This window comes from Cryptosporidium sp. chipmunk genotype I (assembly GCF_004936735.1).
Source record: "Cryptosporidium sp. chipmunk genotype I strain 37763 chromosome Unknown contig_17, whole genome shotgun sequence".
Taxonomy (NCBI): Eukaryota; Apicomplexa; class Conoidasida; order Eucoccidiorida; family Cryptosporidiidae; genus Cryptosporidium; species Cryptosporidium sp. chipmunk genotype I.
In genome coordinates this window covers 665,370-684,068 of record NW_027125614.1, presented here as the reverse complement: position 1 = coordinate 684,068, position 18,699 = coordinate 665,370, and the positions used below count along the sequence as shown (strand labels likewise).

Genomic DNA, 18,699 nt, shown 5'->3' with positions numbered 1-18,699 from the left:
TCTTGTGATTTTTAAAAATATTTTATAAATTTTGACTAATTTATATAAATACTGTAAACTTTCAAAACCCCTCAAAAGGAAAAAAAAAATCTCAATGCTTACTCCACACCAAAAAAAATTTCATGATTGGTTTTTATCATTTAAGGAATCAAATAGATATGACTCAAACCAAAACTATTCACTAAAAAATATTTTTACTCGGTTTAATCATTATATCTACAATGACTTAGGAATTCGAACAATTGCTTCAGATTTTGATCTGACAATGATGACAAAGCATTCAGGTGGATATATCGATCCGTTGGATAATGATGGGGTTATGTTTTCTAAAAGCTTATCTAGGGAATTCAATATATTTGGTCAGTTGGCAGAAAATGCAAATATATCAATAAGCGTAGTCACATTTTCTGACCCATTATTAATTCCTTCAAATCAAAGAGAGAAACTTATTTCTGGAAGGAAAATGATTGAACATTGTCTAAAGGAAAGTGGTGCCGAGTTTAAGGTGAGAAATTGCTATTGTTTTTATCCTAAAATATGGCAAAGCAGAAGTCAATATTCCACAATAGGATTGGATGCTCCAATGCCGCCTTTTAAGAAATATCATTTATTACAAGTTGCATCTGCGGATAACCTATTACCATGCCAAATTCTATTTATAGATGACGATATTAGAAACTGCAAGCAAGCACTTCAAGATGGATTCATTGTTATACATGTAGAGGGGAACGCAGGGTTTTCGTTGAAAAGTGCTAGTGTAAGTTTTTATAAGAATTATTAGGTATTAAATATTATCGGTAATTTCTAATAAATTTTCTGCCATTTTAACTAATAATGAAGTAAAAACATTTCTTTCAAATCTAGAAATTAAGTTAATATAATGTATATACCTTTCTAGGTATTGTGCAACGCACACGACACTAACTTGAATTGAATTTGTGTCAAATAACATTTTGACAAGATCTTTTAAAATTTCAGCTTTATCTCTATTATGAAAATTAGAATTAATTAATATTTGAGTTGCATTTTCTGGGTCCATGGAAAGTAAAAAGTAAATTGGAATGGTTAATATCCCTTGCTTTATATCATTCAAAAACGGCTTTCCAGAATTCCTAAGAGTTATAGAATTGGTAAAATCCAGAATATCGTCCATAAGCTGAAATGCAAGCCCAAAATTTAATCCCATGTAATATGAATAAATAATCATTTCCTTGTGAAATTTATTTCCATAGCTCTTCTTTAATAATTCTGAGCATGCGATTCCTCCAAATGAAAAAAGAGATGCAGTTTTGTAGTAAGATTTCAGTAAATATTTTTCAAAATATTCATTAATCAAACTCTTCCTATCTTTTGAGTTTTTAAAACTTTCTATTAAGTTTTCTAATCCGTTAAATTGAGAGAATTCTCCTTTAACTAAATTCTCCGCTATAATAGATATACATTTCATTGCATTAATATTATCTATTAAGGATATGTTAAGACATGATTTAGAAAATAAATAATCACCCAGTAATATTGCTTTTTTATTAGCAAAAATTTTGTATGGAGCTTTTTTCCCTCTCTTTATTTCCGAATTATCAAGTATATCGTCATGAAGAAGTGAGGCAGAGTGAATCAATTGAATTGAATGAATAAGCATACGGTGATCTGAGCCTATAGTTTGTGAATGAATGCCCATTGTGGAATTAAGCAATCCTACTAAAGCGGATAAATAATGTTGTCTAGTTAGCTTCCCTTCTGATTGAAAAACATATTTAACAATATCCTTCATGCCATTTGGAATAAATTCTAAAGTTGTGATTGGATGAGATCTTTTTGCGCATTGTTCTCATTCATTATAAATTCAGATTGAAAATCATTAAAAATGTAGTTACCAATATAATCTCTAAAGTAATTGATTGAATTTTTCAATATTTTACCCCATTCTTGGTTATTTAATTCATTCCAATTATTAATTTTCTTTCTTGTCAGAAATAGTGCATCAGATGGGTTGTTTTTATGTATAAAATCCATCGGTGGATAGTATAAATTTTTTATTGGGTAAAAAACCTCATTCCGAATACAACTAGCATCCAAATAAACTAAAAAATCTTTTTTTAGTTTATTTTTGGTAATCATTATTAATCTTTTGAACAAATTTAAGTTCTTTTTCAATTCATAGTTCTTAATATATTTATACATATTTTAGTACTGCCTCTCATATAATATAATTCATGAGATCATCGAAGATCATACTGAATATTAGAGCTTGAAAAACATCAATATCATTTGATCAATATATCACTAATATAAATAGTAGTGATCATGCGCGATTTTTATATTCTTTAATAAAACTCAATCTATTAATTATTTTAGAAAAGTACGAATGGATCATAATAGATATTAGCGTTCCATAAAAAGTATTGTTATACTAATAAAAATACACTTTGCAAGAATTATACTATAAATATGTCGGCATTAAGAACAACTGAATTAAAAATAATTGGCGCTGTTTATTAAAGTCATTGCGCATAGAATGACAAAGTAATTGGGAATTAAAATTACAACTGAATTTCATAATTTAATAACGTATTTTACCGCTGTGGAGTTGTTGAACACAAAGCTTTGCATAATATTGATATGCAAAACAGATTTGAAATGGCTTCAGAACAAAAAGATGATGAAATTCAACAGGAGGATTCTTGGGCATTGATTGGTACGTATTTCCGTGATAGAGGATTAGTAAACCAGCAGCTAGAAAGTTTTAATGACTTTATTATGTACAAGTTACAAGAAATTGTCGATGAGCATCCGCCAATAATTATTACTCCTCAATCGCAATATAGACCAGATGAACAAATTGATACTAAGGTACGATATGCCCTTAAATTTGGGCAACTTTCTTTAAGTAGGCCATCAGTTGAAGAGAGGGAAGGAGTAGCCAGGGGTTTATGGCCGAATGAGGCACGTCTTAGAAATCTGACGTATTCTAGTCCTGTATTTGTTGATGCGGAGCAAAAAGTTTACAGGGTAGAAGACGATGGTTCTGAAACTTTAGTTCATGAGACAGTATACTCTAGGTTACCACTTGCAAAGATCCCAATAATGCTTCGTTCCGAATACTGTTGGACACATAATATTAGCGAGAGAGAGCTCCAAAGTGCAGGAGAGTGTGTTTATGATCAAGGCGGATACTTTATAATTAATGGAATGGAGAAAGTATTGGTTGGACAAGAAAGAATGGCAAATAACTTTGTATATTTATTTCAAAAGAATCAACCTTCGAAATATACATGGATTGCTGAAATAAGAAGCAATAGGGAAGGTATGCAAGCTACTTCGGGATTTTCTGTGAAACTTAGAGGGTCTGATGGAAACCAGGGCCAAATTGTGGCAACATTACCATATATCAGAACAGATATTCCAATCGCTATTTTGTTTAGAGCTCTTGGTGTTTTGTCAGATAAAGATATCCTTTCTAGGTGTGTTTATGACTTTAATGATACTCAAATGCTTACATTACTGAGACCTTCACTAGAAGAGACATTTGAATTTTTTAGCCAAGATGTTTGCCTAGATTTTATTGGTAAAAGAGGACCCACCGTTGGGGCTGCTAGGGAGAAACGTATTCAATACGCGAAAGAACTTTTTGAAAAAGAGCTTCTTCCTCATGTTGGTGTTACAAGTGGTAGTGAATCACGTAAGGCATATTTCATTGGGTACATGGTCCACAAGTTGTGTTTAGGAGCACTAGGGCGTGTTCCAGAGGATGATCGTGACCATTTTGGAAAAAAGCGTTTGGATTTGGCAGGACCGTTGGTTGCTGCGTCTTTTGGGCAGTGTTTTAGAAAAATGATGAAAGATGTTCGTAGACTCCTTCAAAGAAACATTGATAATGGAAAAGAGTTCGATGTTGCAGGTGTAATCCGTTCTGCATCATACATTACACAAACTATTCAGTATCAATTTGCTACTGGAAACTGGGGAAAGGACAAGGATGGAAAAATAATCAGAACCGGAGTCTCTCAAGTATTAAGCCGACTTACTTTTACGTCTGCACTTTCTTATTTAAGACGCTTGAATACACCACTGGGGCGTGAAGGAAAATTTGCAAAACCTCGACAGCTTCATAATACTCACTGGGGTATGATTTGCCCTGCAGAAACTCCAGAAGGACATTCTGTAGGTCTTGTAAAGAATTTGGCATTAATGTGTGAAATTTCAGTTGGATATAGGCCCTATGCAATCAGAACATTTTTAGATGAATGGGGTATGGACTCTATTGATGAAATTCCTCCTGAGGGAATAAAAAGAAAAATTAAAGTATTCTTAAATGGGAATTGGGTAGGCTGTTTTGATGACTCTGAAGATTCAATTTCAAATTTAAGAATGATCAGAAGAAGTGGCGAAATACCATATGAAACTTCTATTGTATTAGATGTTGTAAATAGAGAAGTTAAGTTATTCACGGATTCAGGGCGTTCTATGCGCCCTCTTTATATTGTTGGCGAGGATGGAGATCTTAAAATAAAAAAGTCACACATAAACTCATTACTTAACGAAAATTCAGGTTTTGATGAAAAAATGGAAGATGAAAAACATGATTATACATGGGATGATCTTGTAAATACAGGAATTATTGAATACATAGACTGCGAGGAGGAAGAGACATCTATGATTGCAATGTTCATAAACGATTTAAGAATTGATAGAGGTTATTGCAGTACGTACACCCATTGCGAAATTCACCCATCGCTCATTCTAGGGGTCTGCGCAAGTATTATTCCTTTCCCAGATCATAACCAAAGTCCAAGAAATGTTTACCAAAGTGCTATGGGCAAGCAAGCTATGGGGGTATATACAAGTAATTATAATGTAAGAATGGATACTTTAGGATATGTTCTTTATTACCCACAAAAGCCTCTAGTTACAACACGCGCTATGACATACATGAGATTTCGTGAATTGCCTGCTGGAATTAATTGTATTGTTGGAATTATGTGTTATTCAGGCTATAATCAAGAAGACAGTTTAATAATGAACCAATCTTCTATAGATAGAGGGCTATTTAGATCTGTATTCTTTAGAACATATGTTTCTGAAGAGAAGCAAGTTGGAAGCAATTTAATTGAAGCATTTGAACTTCCAAACCCTGAAGAAGTAAGTGGATTGAGGTTTGGTAATTATGGGAATTTGGACCTTGACGGTTTAATTGAGCCAGGAAATCGAGTATTGGGTGATGATATTATTATTGGCAAAGTTGGACCTATAAATCCAGAAGATCGTGACACTCGTATTCAAAAGCTCACAAAAAGAGATTGTTCAGTTGGAATTCGAACATCCGAGCATGGTGTTGTTGACGAAGTCTTACTAAGCACAAATAGCAAGGGAGTTAAATTTACAAAAGTCAAGGTTAGGACAATAAGAATACCTCATGTTGGAGATAAATTTGCATCTAGGCATGGCCAAAAGGGTACAATAGGTATAACATACAGAACTGAGGATATGCCCTTTACCCAAGATGGAATTATTCCAGACATTATTATGAATCCTCATGCTATTCCATCACGTATGACAATTGGGCATTTAATTGAATGCCTTCTTGGTAAAGCGTGCGCAATTCAAGGATTGGAGGGTGATGCAACTCCTTTTACGAAAATTACAGTTGAAGAAATATCTAGCCGTTTACACAGTTCTGGGTTTCAGAAAAATGGAAATGAAGTAATGTACAATGGCCACACAGGAAAAAGATTAGAGTCAAGAATCTTTATTGGACCAACTTATTATCAGAGACTAAAACATATGGTAGACGACAAAATTCATGCTAGGGCTAGAGGAGCAGTTACAATGTTAACGAGACAACCAAGAGAAGGGAGAGCAAGAGAAGGAGGACTTAGATTTGGAGAAATGGAGCGCGACTGCATGATTTCTCATGGTGCAGCAAAAATGTTGAAGGAGCGACTTTTTGATCAATGCGATGCTTATAGAGTGCACATTTGTGAAATGTGTGGGCTTATTTGTATTGCAGATCTAGGGAAACAGCATTTCGAGTGTAATGCATGTAACAATAAGTCTCGGATTAGCCAGATTTGTCTCCCATATGCCTGCAAACTACTACTTCAAGAGTTAATGGCAATGTCAATTTATCCACGCCTACATCTACAAACTGCATAATTAAGGTATAAAAGTCGCGTTTTTACTTTTTTACGGAAGTTGATTAATTTCGAGCAATCAATTTAATATTAAATTCAGTATTACGCAAATTTCTAGAAAAATTATAAAATTTTACATTATTTATAGCACTTCACATATTTAGTAGCGCCTGCTGTTAAAACTTAACATAATTCTAAAAATTTGACCAACTGTTATTTTTCTTATTTCTGAAATTTAGTTAGAATGTTATTTTAACTTTGATTAATATAAATTTGAAACATTTTTTTAGGAAGAAAAATATGCAATATCCCCAGATACCGCAAAATATTATTCATTTATTTAATGACACAACAAATTGAACATTATGGAATAATAGGTGATGGCATTCTTTCAGGTGTTGATATTCAGAACTTACCCTTAAAAAAAGGAAAACTAGTAACATCGGATATTCGAGAATACTCAGACAGTTATATTTATAAACTTTATTTGTTACTAAAAAATGTTGGAATAAGAATTACGGAATCATTTTTATATGGAATAAGTGGCCCGAACAGAAAAGAATTAAAAATTCCTTTTTGCAATGGAGTGAAAGCTAGCTCATTCAACTATTTTTTTTTTAATAGTCCGAACTTAGAGATAGTTGATTTAAGTAATTGTTACCAGGTGAATAATAGAGTAATAAAGTGTATAATCTCTAATTGCAGAAAATTGAGAGAGCTGAATATTTGTGGATGCAAGTTAGTAACTGATTCTGCTTTTAACACAGAGCTATTCTCGCCAATTGGATCCAGCATGACTAATTTAAGAGTATTAAATATCCAAGGTTGCTCTCAAATAATTGATTTACAAAGCATTATTAAACGAACAAGAGATTTGGAGTCATTGAATATTTCTTATTGCAGGAATATAACCATTTCAACACTTGAAGATGTAATTCAATGTTGTATAAATTTAAAGGAGCTAGATATTTCATCATGTGACGGGATTAACGATAATAACTACGAATTTAATTATAGTGCGAGCACAAACATTGAAAAAGTATCTTTGTCAAGGTCTAAATTATCGAGTTATACGCTGGGGAAGATCATTTCATCTATGGACAATCTTAGATATCTCAACTTAAACTATTGTGTAAATGTGAATGACGAAGTATTTGATAAAATATCATCAAAACTTATGAAATTAAATACTTTATGCTTGAGGAGCTGTGCAAATATTTCTGACAAGTCTTTTTATTACTTGGGAGAAAATTTGAAAGAGCTTGAAAATTTAGACATTTCATGGTGCCCAATGTTAACATCGAAAACTCTTAAATATCTAGCATTGAGATATTCTAGAAATAATGTAAACAGATTAAAAACTCTCAAATTAAGCCAAAATACAAACTTAGGTAATTTCTTTGAATCAGATGATGATTTTACCGATATGATTAATGTTTACAGAAAAAAAATACCCAGGTTAAATTTAGATAATCGATGTGACTTTTCAAATGACGAGATAAATCCTATCCAAACTTCAAATAGTGTTAACTCTGAACAAAATAACATTTCTGAATTTCAAGCAAATATTTTACAAGACAAAATACTGGAAGAATGCATCGCTAAATTGATACGAAATGCGAACGTAAACACTAAACTAGTTGGGGGGGGTCTTACTCCATTATCTATGTGCTTATTAATAAAATACAATTCTGAAACCTTAGTTGATCTTGAATTAGAGGGACTAAAGAATGTTACTACAAGCGATGTTTTGGAACATATTGGAATGCTGTGCAAAAATCTAGAGAATTTGAGTATTAGCATTTTTGAAAATGATGATTTATGTATTGAATCATTCAACCAAATCTGTAGAAAATGTAAAAATTTAAACTCTCTCTCCTTGGACATTTCTAATATTGAATCAGAATATCACCATTCAACAATAATCGATTGTATTTCAAATGAAGATTCATTATTAAAATTAAATGAACTGAGTATCGTTATAAATCCTAAACTTGGTATTTCAAGCGGAAACCTTGATTCACTTTCATCATGCAAATTCCAACTCACAAAATTAAAAATTAAAAACTTTCAGGGATTTTCAAATGAATATATAAAAGAGAATAATTCAAAATTTATACAGCTCTTTTCTAATATATTAGAGATTAGTTTATCAGGAAATGATTATGCAAATGATGATGACGTCATTTTATTACTAAAATTGGTTAAGGCCCCAAACTCTGTTGAATTAATTGACTTTAACAATATTTCAATGGATTTGCCGAAGTATATTTGGGAAAATTTCCTAAGTATTAAACGACTGAATGTAATCAGTAACAAAACTAAGGTATTACTAGAAAGGTTCAATTAAATCTTGATATATTTTAATGAATGTATTTTCCATTTGGATAGGTCATTTTTACTTGATAAATTTCTAATGATTGTATGTTTTTTATCTCTACAATCTATTTCACCTGAAAACTAGGGGAAAATAATTATGAGACGAATAGTCTAAAATACTTACGCCTTTTCTTGTCAAATAATCGTAAAAATCATTTTTTTTCTTTTCTTCACTGCGGAAAAAATACTTTTTGGGCTGAATAGAAAATTTATCTGTTATTACGTTTGAAACAGAATTGAAAATATTCTTTTTATTAAAAAATTTTTTTTTCAAATTTAATTTAAATTCAATATTTCTAATAACATTAAGCTGTCTTTCTGTTGTAGCTTTATTTTTATCCAAGTTCTCATCTCCAATATTTTCTGATGAAGTGTCACATTTATCGAATAACCTCAATTCCTTTTGAATAGCAAAAGGAAGTAATAGTGCAGCCTTGTTCAGGTTATCTAGTGATTGAGTGTGCTGTGGTAATAATACACTTTCTAAGTTATTTATTGCTGTTGCTGCATTAAAGTCTACACTCAACAAATTTAATTCATTAACATTTACCATAATTAAAAATATTATCAAGTTTTCTTAGGCGCATAATTTCCATTAGTATTGTTAGGAGATTGATTTTATTTTCAGATTTTTTATTAAAATTACTTAAAGGTAAATTCAATTCATATAAATTTAAATTCACAGGCGAATAAATTTGATTAAGAATTAAAATAAAGCTAAATGATGCGTTTTAAACAAAAGTATTATAGTACTAAACTGAATAAGAAGTAAAAAGCATATTGATCTTATATTTTGGCTTTCTTCCATTGCTTTGCTGCATCAATGAGTGGCAATGGTACTTTATCGCTATTATTTGTTGATGAAACTTGCAGTTTATCATTTTTATTTGTAGAGGTCAGGTGGCTAAATTCATAATTTTCTTCATTAAAGACATATGTTTTTTTCTTTGAATTAATATCTAATACAGTCCTTGGAAGTAGCCTATTAATAATTTCTACCCATAACTTACTTTCACAATCTATATTTTTTGCAGCGAAGTTCTCCTCAAGAGAAAGCCAATATTTAAGTATAATTGATCTTTGGTAGTCCATTTTTCTATCCTTATATTTATTTAAAATTCCTAAAATGAATTCCCGGTTCAGTTTGTTATCATGAAGTTTAGAAATAATAAATGTGGAATAATTGATCACAACTTGTATATGTTGAGTCTTTTCTAATAAGCGTTTATAAATACTATCTGCAAATTTAATATTTTTTTCGTTGATCATTAGTTCGATATAGTACTGCCAAATTATTTCTGGAGAGTCCAGCTCTGGCATAGAAATTGCAGCTTCAGCAATACTTATCACTCTTTTTATCTCATGAAGATTATACTCAAATCGCATATATTTAATCCATGAATCGGTAGAAATTGGGTCGTATTCTATGTATTTAGTAAACAAAACTCTACAGCGATCAAAGTTTCCCAGTTTAAATTCTATATCGATGTAGTGATCAAATAAATTTGCACATGGAATTCTACCTAATCCAATACCTAATATTTTTCTCGCCGTATTCAAGTTTCCGATACGTAATTGATGGTTCGAAAAATATATAAATACTTTTGCAAATATATTATTTTGTTCAATATTTGTGATGTTATTTAGCTCAGATGGTTTAGTTTCTGATTCAGTAATCTTAATTTCAGAAATCCGATCATTTTTAACTGAGTGGATGAAATTATTATACATTTTGTGAATGTTCGGACTATTAGCATCTTGATTAATCTCAAAAAAATATGTGAATAATAAACAAGAATGGAAATATTTTTCCCAGTTAATAACGTCGCTGATATTATTATTAATAACAAGATTTTCATATTCCTGTAACACTGAATCTAATTCTAAGTATTGAATAATAAATATTGTGTAGTCAAATAATAAATCAAAGTCTTGTGGGTTATGAAACAATCTATCACGATAATATTGTAATTTATGATTTATCCATTTTATATTTTCATCAGGTTTTTCATAAATTCTCATTTTAAACAACTGAAAAAGCTTATCTTTAAGATTTTTAACACAGTGTTCATCCCTCAGTATTTTTATTCCTCCATTGCAAAGTTTGATAGCTTCTTCAATTTTTTTTTCTTCAACGAATACATCTGAAATGTATAAAAAAAACCGATGCGTAATTTTATGAGCATTTATGTCAATTAAAGATTCAGTTAGAATATTAATTATTTGTTCTGCAGAAAGAAGATTTTTATGTTTTTGCTCGAACTTGATATATTCAATAAAGTTTTTCTCATCTGGATATGATGAAACAAGATCTTTCATTATTTCTCTAGCTAATTTGATTTCTCCGCATTCTTCTTCAAATTTAGAGTACTGAATATATACACTAGGAGCCGGTTTCCAAACTATCCATTTCTTATAAATATGTCTTACATTTATGTAGTTTTTAAGAACAAACTCCATTTGAATATATTTAGTCCAGAATTCATCAATTCTGGGCAGAAGGTGAGTTACTCGTTCAAATAAATTCCTAGCGTTGTTAATGTTTCCGTTTGTAATTTCAAGCTTAACATAATCTCTCCAAATTCGTACATTTTCATAATTTACGAGAATTCCTCTTTCAAGAATGGATCTTGAATTTTGTATATTGTTTTGTAATGACTCCCATTTAGCATATGAAAGATACAAGCTAATTTTCCATCGCTTTCTTCTGATACTGTCTTCAAATTCTTTTCTCTTCCTAATTCTATAATCTTCCAATTCGTCAATACCTCTGAAATCAAATGATTCATGTATTCTAGATAAGCTATTATTGCCTCCTATATTATTTGTGGATCCAGAGTAAGACTCTTTGAGAATTTGTTCAACAGTTATTTGAATAGGTGCAAATGATTTATTTTTGACATTGTTTTCTTGTTCATTTGTGATCTTTGACAATCCGGAAGTTTTATGATAAGTGGAAATATAATTCTTGACATTTTGATCGATCTCCTTCATCCTATTAGAATTAGGGAATTAGTTAAAAATAATTCTTTATTTACGTCAATTATTAACATTTATGCAAAAAAACCGGTGCTTTTTCCGTGCCGCAACAATGTGTATTCAGTGTGGGGGTACACCATGCTAGCAAAAATCAAGAGCATATTAGCGGAAAATCACCATAATTGAAATAATAAATAAATAAAGTTTTATTTATACATCGCAAATGGAAGATGAGTTATTGCCCATTTTAACATACTTGGATAGATGGCAACTGTATGACAATGTCAGGTTTTGGGGTGAAGTAATCGACAAATTGTTGGAGAGTAAAGAAGCAAGAATTCAAATATCTAGATTTCTCGTAAAAGATTTGAATTTGCAGGAGGCTTTTAATTATTTGAGGGTAGATGGCGACAAAACAAAGTCAAAATTGAGCTCCTATGATGAATCGTTAAATGGAGAGACAAATTTATATGGCGATTATTTGACTATTAAATGCTGTTATTTGATGGGAAAACTTGATGAAGCAGAGCGTTTGATTCTTAAAATTTGCTCGAAGCCATTGATGGAGCTTGCTGATAATTGCTTAATTTCACCCTCGGTTTCACCAAAATCTTGGAAAGGTACTCCAGTTACAAATGAGAAAAAAAAATCATTGTCTTCTATCTTTTCAACAATTTGTATGAATCCCACAATGCTGATAAAGTATATTCATACTGGAGAATTGAAAATTCCAGGAGATTCTGCTGGGTTATATTTATGGGGAAACATTCTTGAGGAGTTTGATGCAAAGGTTTCTGCTTTATATTGTTATGCGATCGCCCTTGATTGGAATCCAATCCTATGGAAGTCTTTTCAAAGACTAGTAAGCCTATCATGCCAGTATCCTCATGAACTTGTTAAAATATGTTGTTGCTTGAATAATTGGGGCGAGAAGCATCTAGAATATGTGGGCACAAACAGCGACGCTTTAGTTATTTCAACGGTATACAAGAATGAAGCCGAGTGTTGGCAACTCAAAAATATTCAAGATGGAAATCTTCTGATATCTATATCAGAAAAGTCTGACTCAGAAGAGCTATATGTATTAAATGTTTCTGATTTCTTTTATAATGTTGGCGATCATTTACAAAAAAGACATAAGCTGAGATATCAAGCATTTACTAAATGGTTAGAAAAGTCAGGTAAAGGTGATTATTCTGGCCCAAAATGGCCCTATCATGAAGTTCAATATAATAAGAGCACTAGTTACAAATTTCATTCAACAAATGTTAGCGAAATGAATTATAATTCAGTTATGAATATCGAGAAAGAGGATGAAAATATTAAACCTTTTGATTCACGTTTTCACTCATTGATTTCAATGATCCAATTATTGTCGAAATTCACAAACCAGATGGAATGGTATCTTTGCCATAACCTTCTCAAAAATATTGAAAGCATTCCAAACAACATTTCGGAAATGGGTTATGTAAGAGAATTGCACGTAAGAGCACTTTTCGAGTCAAATCAATGGCAAGAGTGTATAAACATTTGCAAAAGTATAAATTACGAAACCAATTATAGTCTTTGGATTAAGTGTCTCGATATTTATAGTTCATGTTTATGGCAGTTATCCAAGAGCATTGAATTAATCAATCTATCAAACTTGATTTTAAAAATTATTGAGAAAGATGTACCTCAGCTATGGATTGTAGTCGGAAATTGCTTTTCTTTACATAAAGAATACGAAAGTTCAATCAGGTGCTTTAAAAGAGCAATTCAGTATGATAACCGCTACGTTTATGCTTATACGTTGATTGGGCATGAACTTTCAATTATTGAAAAATATGACGAGGCGATCCAAATGTATCAAAAGGCTTTGAAAATTGACCCAAGGTGTCATAGAGCTCACTGGGGAATCGGTTATGTATGGTTTAAAAGAGAGGAATACTACCAAGCGAAAAGTCATTTCAATATGGCCCTTAAGGTTGTTCCAAATAATTCTACATTAATACATTATCTAGGCCTTTGTTATCTAACAACTCACGATTTTCTGTCTGCTTATAACACTTTTCAAAAGGGAATTCTCAAAGACCAAAGAAATCCATGGCTAAAGTATCATGCAGGGATCGTTCTACTAGAGTTAGAAAGGTATGAAGAGGCCTTGACAATGTTAACAGCCGCCCACCGTCTTGCATCAAACGAACCCAATATTCATCTATATCTAGGGAAGACTTTCTCACAATTGGGTAGGAAGGATAAGGCATTAAGACACCTAAACATTGCATTTGACTTAACTAAGGATATTAATGAAAAACAGATAATACTAAATTTAATGAAGGAACTTGAAAATAACTCAAATATTGAGGGAAGGTACTGCAAGTCTAACGAAACTAACATGAATGGGAGGATCTCGAACAGTGGAACGGGATACTCATCAGGCAGCAAACTGCTTTCCTCCTTTAGAAATCACCACTACTTCCCTATCAGAAATGATCCACCAAATCCATTCATCCACCATCAGATTCAACAGGAACATAGCTTACCTCAAACGGTTCCTTCTCCTGTAGTCTCAGGTGGTCACTCTTTGCTGTTAACATTGATGCCTGGAAACAATTAGACCTATATTTAATCGTTTAGAACAATTAGGAGCCTATGAGCTAAATTGTCTGAAACTTTCCGATGAGCTAGAGTTCGTCGCGCTTTTCATTCTTTTCGTCTTCTTCATCATCAAATCCCTTTTCTTGATCAGAGTCCGTTGTGCCTTCTTCTGTACCAACCTCATCGGGTAATTCAACGGAGCTAATAACATCTTTATCATCTATTCCTGAGCTCTGTAGCATGATTTTAAACATTCCGGATGCAAATTCGCTGGGATTCTCAAGGTCAAATCCGGAGGCTATCGTGGAAAGCTGGATAATTTTTAGGGCAAGTGCTTTAGCCTCGACGTTGTTTTTCGAAATGATTAATTCATTAAGTTTCTTTATCAAAGCGTGGCTAGGGTTAATCTCCATATGCTTATTTTTATAATCTGCCTTATTTGAAAATGTTTGGGCCTTCTGGATTTTTTGCATATATGCAGACTGACCCCATGGACCAGAAGTAATTACAGCAGGGTCGCTCACGAGACGCTTGGAAACCTCCACTTTCAAAAATTCACCAGGGAACTCATCCTTTACGAACTTGAGCAATGGTTCGTAGAACTTGGACAATCTCTTGTGCATATTTTTCTCTTCTTCAGTTTCTTCGAACGGCCTCACATCACTTTTTTCAATGCTTGTAAATTTGAATCCCTCTAATTCCGGAATTCTGGAAATACATGGTTCATCAACCCCTTCAGTTAAGAATAACACCTCAATGTCGTGCTTTAAATAAAGTGAAACCAACGGATTCTTTAAAAGCGCAGCTGGGGACTCGCCCGAAATATAAAAGATATTTTTCTGTTCTGGCTTCATCCCCTCAATGTACTTAGATAAAAATACAGTGCTATCCCCACTCTTTGAAGTGTGGAACTTAAGAAGCTTTACAATCTTGGAGCGATTTGAATCATCCTCGTAGCAACCAAGTTTCAGGTTCTTATGGAACATATCATAAAACTTGTCGTACACTGTCAAGGCAGAGTCCTTATTTTTCTCTTCGTCTGACTTATTTGCCTCCTCTTTCTCCGCATTTAGCTGCTCTGTTTGAATTTGTTTGATCATCTCAAGAACCTTCCTCACCATTTTCTTACTAATTACCTTAATTATCCTACTTTGTTGGACGTGCTCTCTCGCAACATTCAAACTAATGTCATCGCTATCAACTACACCTTTAATAAAATTCAAATATTTTGGTAACAAGTCTTCAATCTTATCCGTAATTAAAACTCTTCTAACATAAAACTTTATATTTCCGCTTTTTCCCATATAGGTATCAAACATATCAAATGGAGGATGGGAAGGGATAAACAATAGTGACTTGAATTCTATTTCACCCTCAGCAGAAAAGTGCAGATATCTAAGCGGCTCAGAATAGTCGTGGGTAATACTTTTGTAAAATCCGTTGTACTCTTCTTTGGTAATTTCTTCTTTAGGCCTTAACCATATTGCCTTTTCTACATTAACCTGCTCCCACCTACCCTTAGATTCCTTCTTCTCACCAGATTCATCCTTTTCTGACTTATTTACACCCTCTGGGTTATAAATATAAATTGGGAAATTAATGAACTGTGAGTATCTAAGAACCAAATCTTTCAATTTAGAGAAACTCATGAATTCAGTAGCATCTTCTTTCAATGAGAGAACTATGGTGGTACCTCTTTTAATAGTACTTCCCCTTGGATCCAGGCTAACTCTAAACGATCCATCTGCGCTGGATTCCCAAACATATTGCTTATCTTCGTTATTCTTTGAAATGACAGTCACACGATCTGAAACAAGATAGGATGCATAAAAACCAACACCAAATTGACCAATCAAATTCAAATCTCCACCTTTAGCTAATGACTCTAGAAAATTTGCAGTGCCTGACTTAGCAACGGTACCAAGGTTAGTGACTAAATCGTGACGTGTCATACCAATACCAGTGTCGGAAATAGTTATGGTACGTTTGTCATTGTTAAATGATACACGAATTTCAAGTTCTTGTTGTTCACCTAGGAACGAGTCATCTGTGACAGAAATAAATCTGGCCTTCTCCAATGCATCTGCAGAATTAGATAGTAACTCCCTGAGAAACACATCTTTTTGAGAATATAGAGAATTAATAATAATATCCATAAGTCTTGAAACCTCAGTTTGGAACTCGTAGCTTTCACTTGTTTTCTGAATAGTGTCCTCATCATCATTACTCAACTCTGGTAAAGGAGCAGGAGTATTGTTATCAACAATAGGCTCTGAATCACCACTAAATGAGTCACCATTAGCTCCAAAAGAAGATAAATCAACATTACTTAAGTCTCCGAGTTGAGACTCATCGAATGTAGCCCCAGAAGGGATACCAGTAGATTCGCTGCCGAAGCATAAATTAATAATAAAGTAGGATAATACAAGTAATTGTAGTAAACAACCCATATTATTATACAAACACAACTTATCCAGTGGAATGACAACTCTCAGTTAAGTAAATCGAGCAGTATCGCGGGGCGCGCATGAACAGCACGGCGTCTCCCTAATTCCCCACATCGTCTCAAAAAGCGAACTAGAATCACATTTAACGTAATTAAACCAAGATAACTTACATACTTTAGAGATAAATATATTCATGTAGCTAATATGCTAGTCTAAATTGTTTCCTACTCAACTTCACCTAAATAGTCTTTAATCTCCCGTGGTGTTAAAATGGTAAATTTTTTGTCTTCCCCTACTATACCTACTTCAATGTTATCTTCATTCATTGCCCCTTCGAAACACTCCTTCAATGTAAGGAGAGCGGTGTGTAATGCGTCCTCAATTTCTACATCGGGGTTATATCTCTTTTCCAGGAAAGACTTTGCACTCTGCATGTCTTTTCCGATCGCAGACGCCTTCCAGCCGAAATAAGCACCCGAGGGATCTATTTGAAATAACTGGGGGCCTCTGGTTGAATCAAACCCTGCCACCAACAATGAAATTCCAAATGGTCTTACACCACCTGATTGAGTAAATTCTTGCATAACAGTTGCGATTTCTCGAACTAGTTCACATACTGGTATTTGTTCATGATATGTATTGTAGTAAACTTGAGCAATTTTTCGGCTCTTTTTAAGAATCACTCTGAAATCAGCAGGCATTCCTGCAAAACAACAGCCTATCTCACTAGTAATTAATTCTACCTTTCTAATTGAATGTTCCTCAACCAATGGGCTCGCAACTTTTTTTTCAGTAGCGATTACAACTCCATTTCTCGCTTTAATCCCCAATGCAGGACGCCCTTGAGAGTTAACTGCATTGAGTGCATATTCTATTTGAACAAGCTTTCCAGAAGGGCTGAATGTTGTAAGTGAAAATGAGTAATCAGCGTCCATAGCAATAAATAAATCTAATTGAGGGATTTTATGTTAAACCTTTATTTGCTGTGAGGGGAATAATGTGGCGGCTCATTAATTATGCCATATTGATTAAAACCAGCAAATAAACACAATTCTGCAATTGTTTTGATAAATTGTAAATTGAGTAAACTTATCAAAATAAAATATCGGAAAATTCTTGTAATAATTGATGAATTAATTCTGTTGTTATCTCTCCATTTTATACAAGATAACTTTGCCGCTGAAATAATTATTAGTAAATTCTGGATCGAAAAAGAGATTAATAATTAGATTTCAATAGCAATCATTTTTTCCTCCATATGGATTATTCTGGAAGTTTGAACAGTTATATTAACCCAGTAAATACTGCTAATAGTTTGCCAACTAACGATGTTGGTCATTCTGGCTACACTTTTGAAATGCTTACTACAGAAACGGATTCTGTGCATTCTAATCAATATAATGTAGATTCTAGAAATAATTCGCTGCCATATATGGGAATGCTCGGTAATCCATCAGCTAAAGGTACCCTAAAGCAGGTCGCTGTAAGGATTTGCACTCTACTAAAGGTATGGAGAATTTCCACGCAAACTGACATTGCTGACAATTTAATAATGGAATGTTTAGGCCCTATTGACTCCATACGTGCAGCAAATGATCCTATTTATCAGAAAAACCGTGATTCAAGTGAAAAAAGCATTAGGAGACGCGTTTACGATGCAATTAATGTCCTGATTTCTGCAAAAATTATAGATAAAAGTAATAAAAACATAATATGGAAAGGTATTTCTAGCATTAATCACATTTTATGTTCCGACAATTCTCAATCATGTGATAATCTCCCATTGATTCAACAAAATATTCGCGAAAAACTCGTCGAATACGAGAGATTACAATATCTGTACCTTTCTTTAAAAACAATAATAGAGCATAATTCAAACACAAAAGCGGTTAATAACGAACAGAAAACTTTTTTACCATGTTGCCTTGTAATAGCCAATTCAAAGGATTCAAATATTTCTTGTATTTATAGGAATAGCAAGTCCGAAGTTGCAATTCAAGTAAACAGCATCGTAGATTTTTTAGACCAATATGAGATTATCAATAGAGTAGCAGCATGTATAAGAATGACGGCGGTAGATAGTAACCAGCTTGTTTAATTAATGATTTGTATATTTGATTTTATCCCACCAAATTCCGCTAAATCAGTTTTGTCCGCCATCATCATTGGATATAAGATATTTA

The 18,699-nt window shown here is 32.8% G+C and overlaps 11 protein-coding genes across 11 annotated transcripts; 5 read left to right on the top strand and 6 right to left on the bottom strand.

Moving 5' to 3' along the window:
- Positions 1 to 94: 94 nt before the first annotated feature.
- ELE39_001266 (apicomplexan P36 family) lies at positions 95 to 781 on the top strand (the record flags this gene model as incomplete). The annotated part of the gene is made up of 1 exon (XM_067344305.1): positions 95 to 781. One exon carries the CDS (start codon positions 95 to 97, stop codon positions 779 to 781), a length of 687 nt encoding a protein of 228 aa, XP_067200343.1.
- Positions 782 to 784: 3 nt separating this feature from the next.
- ELE39_001265 (long chain fatty acyl diphosphate synthase) lies at positions 785 to 1,771 on the bottom strand (the record flags this gene model as incomplete). Its single annotated transcript, XM_067344304.1, has 1 exon — positions 785 to 1,771. One exon carries the CDS (start codon positions 1,769 to 1,771, stop codon positions 785 to 787), a length of 987 nt encoding a protein of 328 aa, XP_067200342.1.
- A 17-nt stretch (positions 1,772 to 1,788) lies between these two features.
- Positions 1,789 to 2,181, bottom strand: ELE39_001264 (long chain fatty acyl diphosphate synthase; the record flags this gene model as incomplete). Its single annotated transcript, XM_067344303.1, has 1 exon — positions 1,789 to 2,181. The coding sequence occupies one exon, from the start codon at positions 2,179 to 2,181 to the stop codon at positions 1,789 to 1,791; it is 393 nt and encodes a 130-aa protein (XP_067200341.1).
- A 438-nt stretch (positions 2,182 to 2,619) lies between these two features.
- On the top strand, positions 2,620 to 6,153 carry ELE39_001263 (DNA-directed RNA polymerase II RPB2; the record flags this gene model as incomplete). Its single annotated transcript, XM_067344302.1, has 1 exon — positions 2,620 to 6,153. The coding sequence occupies one exon, from the start codon at positions 2,620 to 2,622 to the stop codon at positions 6,151 to 6,153; it is 3,534 nt and encodes a 1,177-aa protein (XP_067200340.1).
- A 321-nt stretch (positions 6,154 to 6,474) lies between these two features.
- Positions 6,475 to 8,481, top strand: ELE39_001260 (leucine rich repeat family; the record flags this gene model as incomplete). The annotated part of the gene is made up of 1 exon (XM_067344299.1): positions 6,475 to 8,481. The coding sequence occupies one exon, from the start codon at positions 6,475 to 6,477 to the stop codon at positions 8,479 to 8,481; it is 2,007 nt and encodes a 668-aa protein (XP_067200337.1).
- A 99-nt stretch (positions 8,482 to 8,580) lies between these two features.
- On the bottom strand, positions 8,581 to 9,063 carry ELE39_001259 (uncharacterized protein; the record flags this gene model as incomplete). Its single annotated transcript, XM_067344298.1, has 1 exon — positions 8,581 to 9,063. The coding sequence occupies one exon, from the start codon at positions 9,061 to 9,063 to the stop codon at positions 8,581 to 8,583; it is 483 nt and encodes a 160-aa protein (XP_067200336.1).
- Positions 9,064 to 9,296: 233 nt separating this feature from the next.
- Positions 9,297 to 11,504, bottom strand: ELE39_001258 (crooked neck HAT repeats; the record flags this gene model as incomplete). Its single annotated transcript, XM_067344297.1, has 1 exon — positions 9,297 to 11,504. One exon carries the CDS (start codon positions 11,502 to 11,504, stop codon positions 9,297 to 9,299), a length of 2,208 nt encoding a protein of 735 aa, XP_067200335.1.
- A 208-nt stretch (positions 11,505 to 11,712) lies between these two features.
- On the top strand, positions 11,713 to 14,088 carry ELE39_001257 (TPR repeat; the record flags this gene model as incomplete). The annotated part of the gene is made up of 1 exon (XM_067344296.1): positions 11,713 to 14,088. The coding sequence occupies one exon, from the start codon at positions 11,713 to 11,715 to the stop codon at positions 14,086 to 14,088; it is 2,376 nt and encodes a 791-aa protein (XP_067200334.1).
- Positions 14,089 to 14,155: 67 nt separating this feature from the next.
- ELE39_001256 (heat shock 90) lies at positions 14,156 to 16,519 on the bottom strand (the record flags this gene model as incomplete). Its single annotated transcript, XM_067344295.1, has 1 exon — positions 14,156 to 16,519. The coding sequence occupies one exon, from the start codon at positions 16,517 to 16,519 to the stop codon at positions 14,156 to 14,158; it is 2,364 nt and encodes a 787-aa protein (XP_067200333.1).
- Positions 16,520 to 16,740: 221 nt separating this feature from the next.
- ELE39_001255 (proteasome subunit alpha2) lies at positions 16,741 to 17,451 on the bottom strand (the record flags this gene model as incomplete). The annotated part of the gene is made up of 1 exon (XM_067344294.1): positions 16,741 to 17,451. One exon carries the CDS (start codon positions 17,449 to 17,451, stop codon positions 16,741 to 16,743), a length of 711 nt encoding a protein of 236 aa, XP_067200332.1.
- Positions 17,452 to 17,774: 323 nt separating this feature from the next.
- On the top strand, positions 17,775 to 18,614 carry ELE39_001254 (transcription factor Dp-1; the record flags this gene model as incomplete). The annotated part of the gene is made up of 1 exon (XM_067344293.1): positions 17,775 to 18,614. One exon carries the CDS (start codon positions 17,775 to 17,777, stop codon positions 18,612 to 18,614), a length of 840 nt encoding a protein of 279 aa, XP_067200331.1.
- Positions 18,615 to 18,699: the final 85 nt, after the last annotated feature.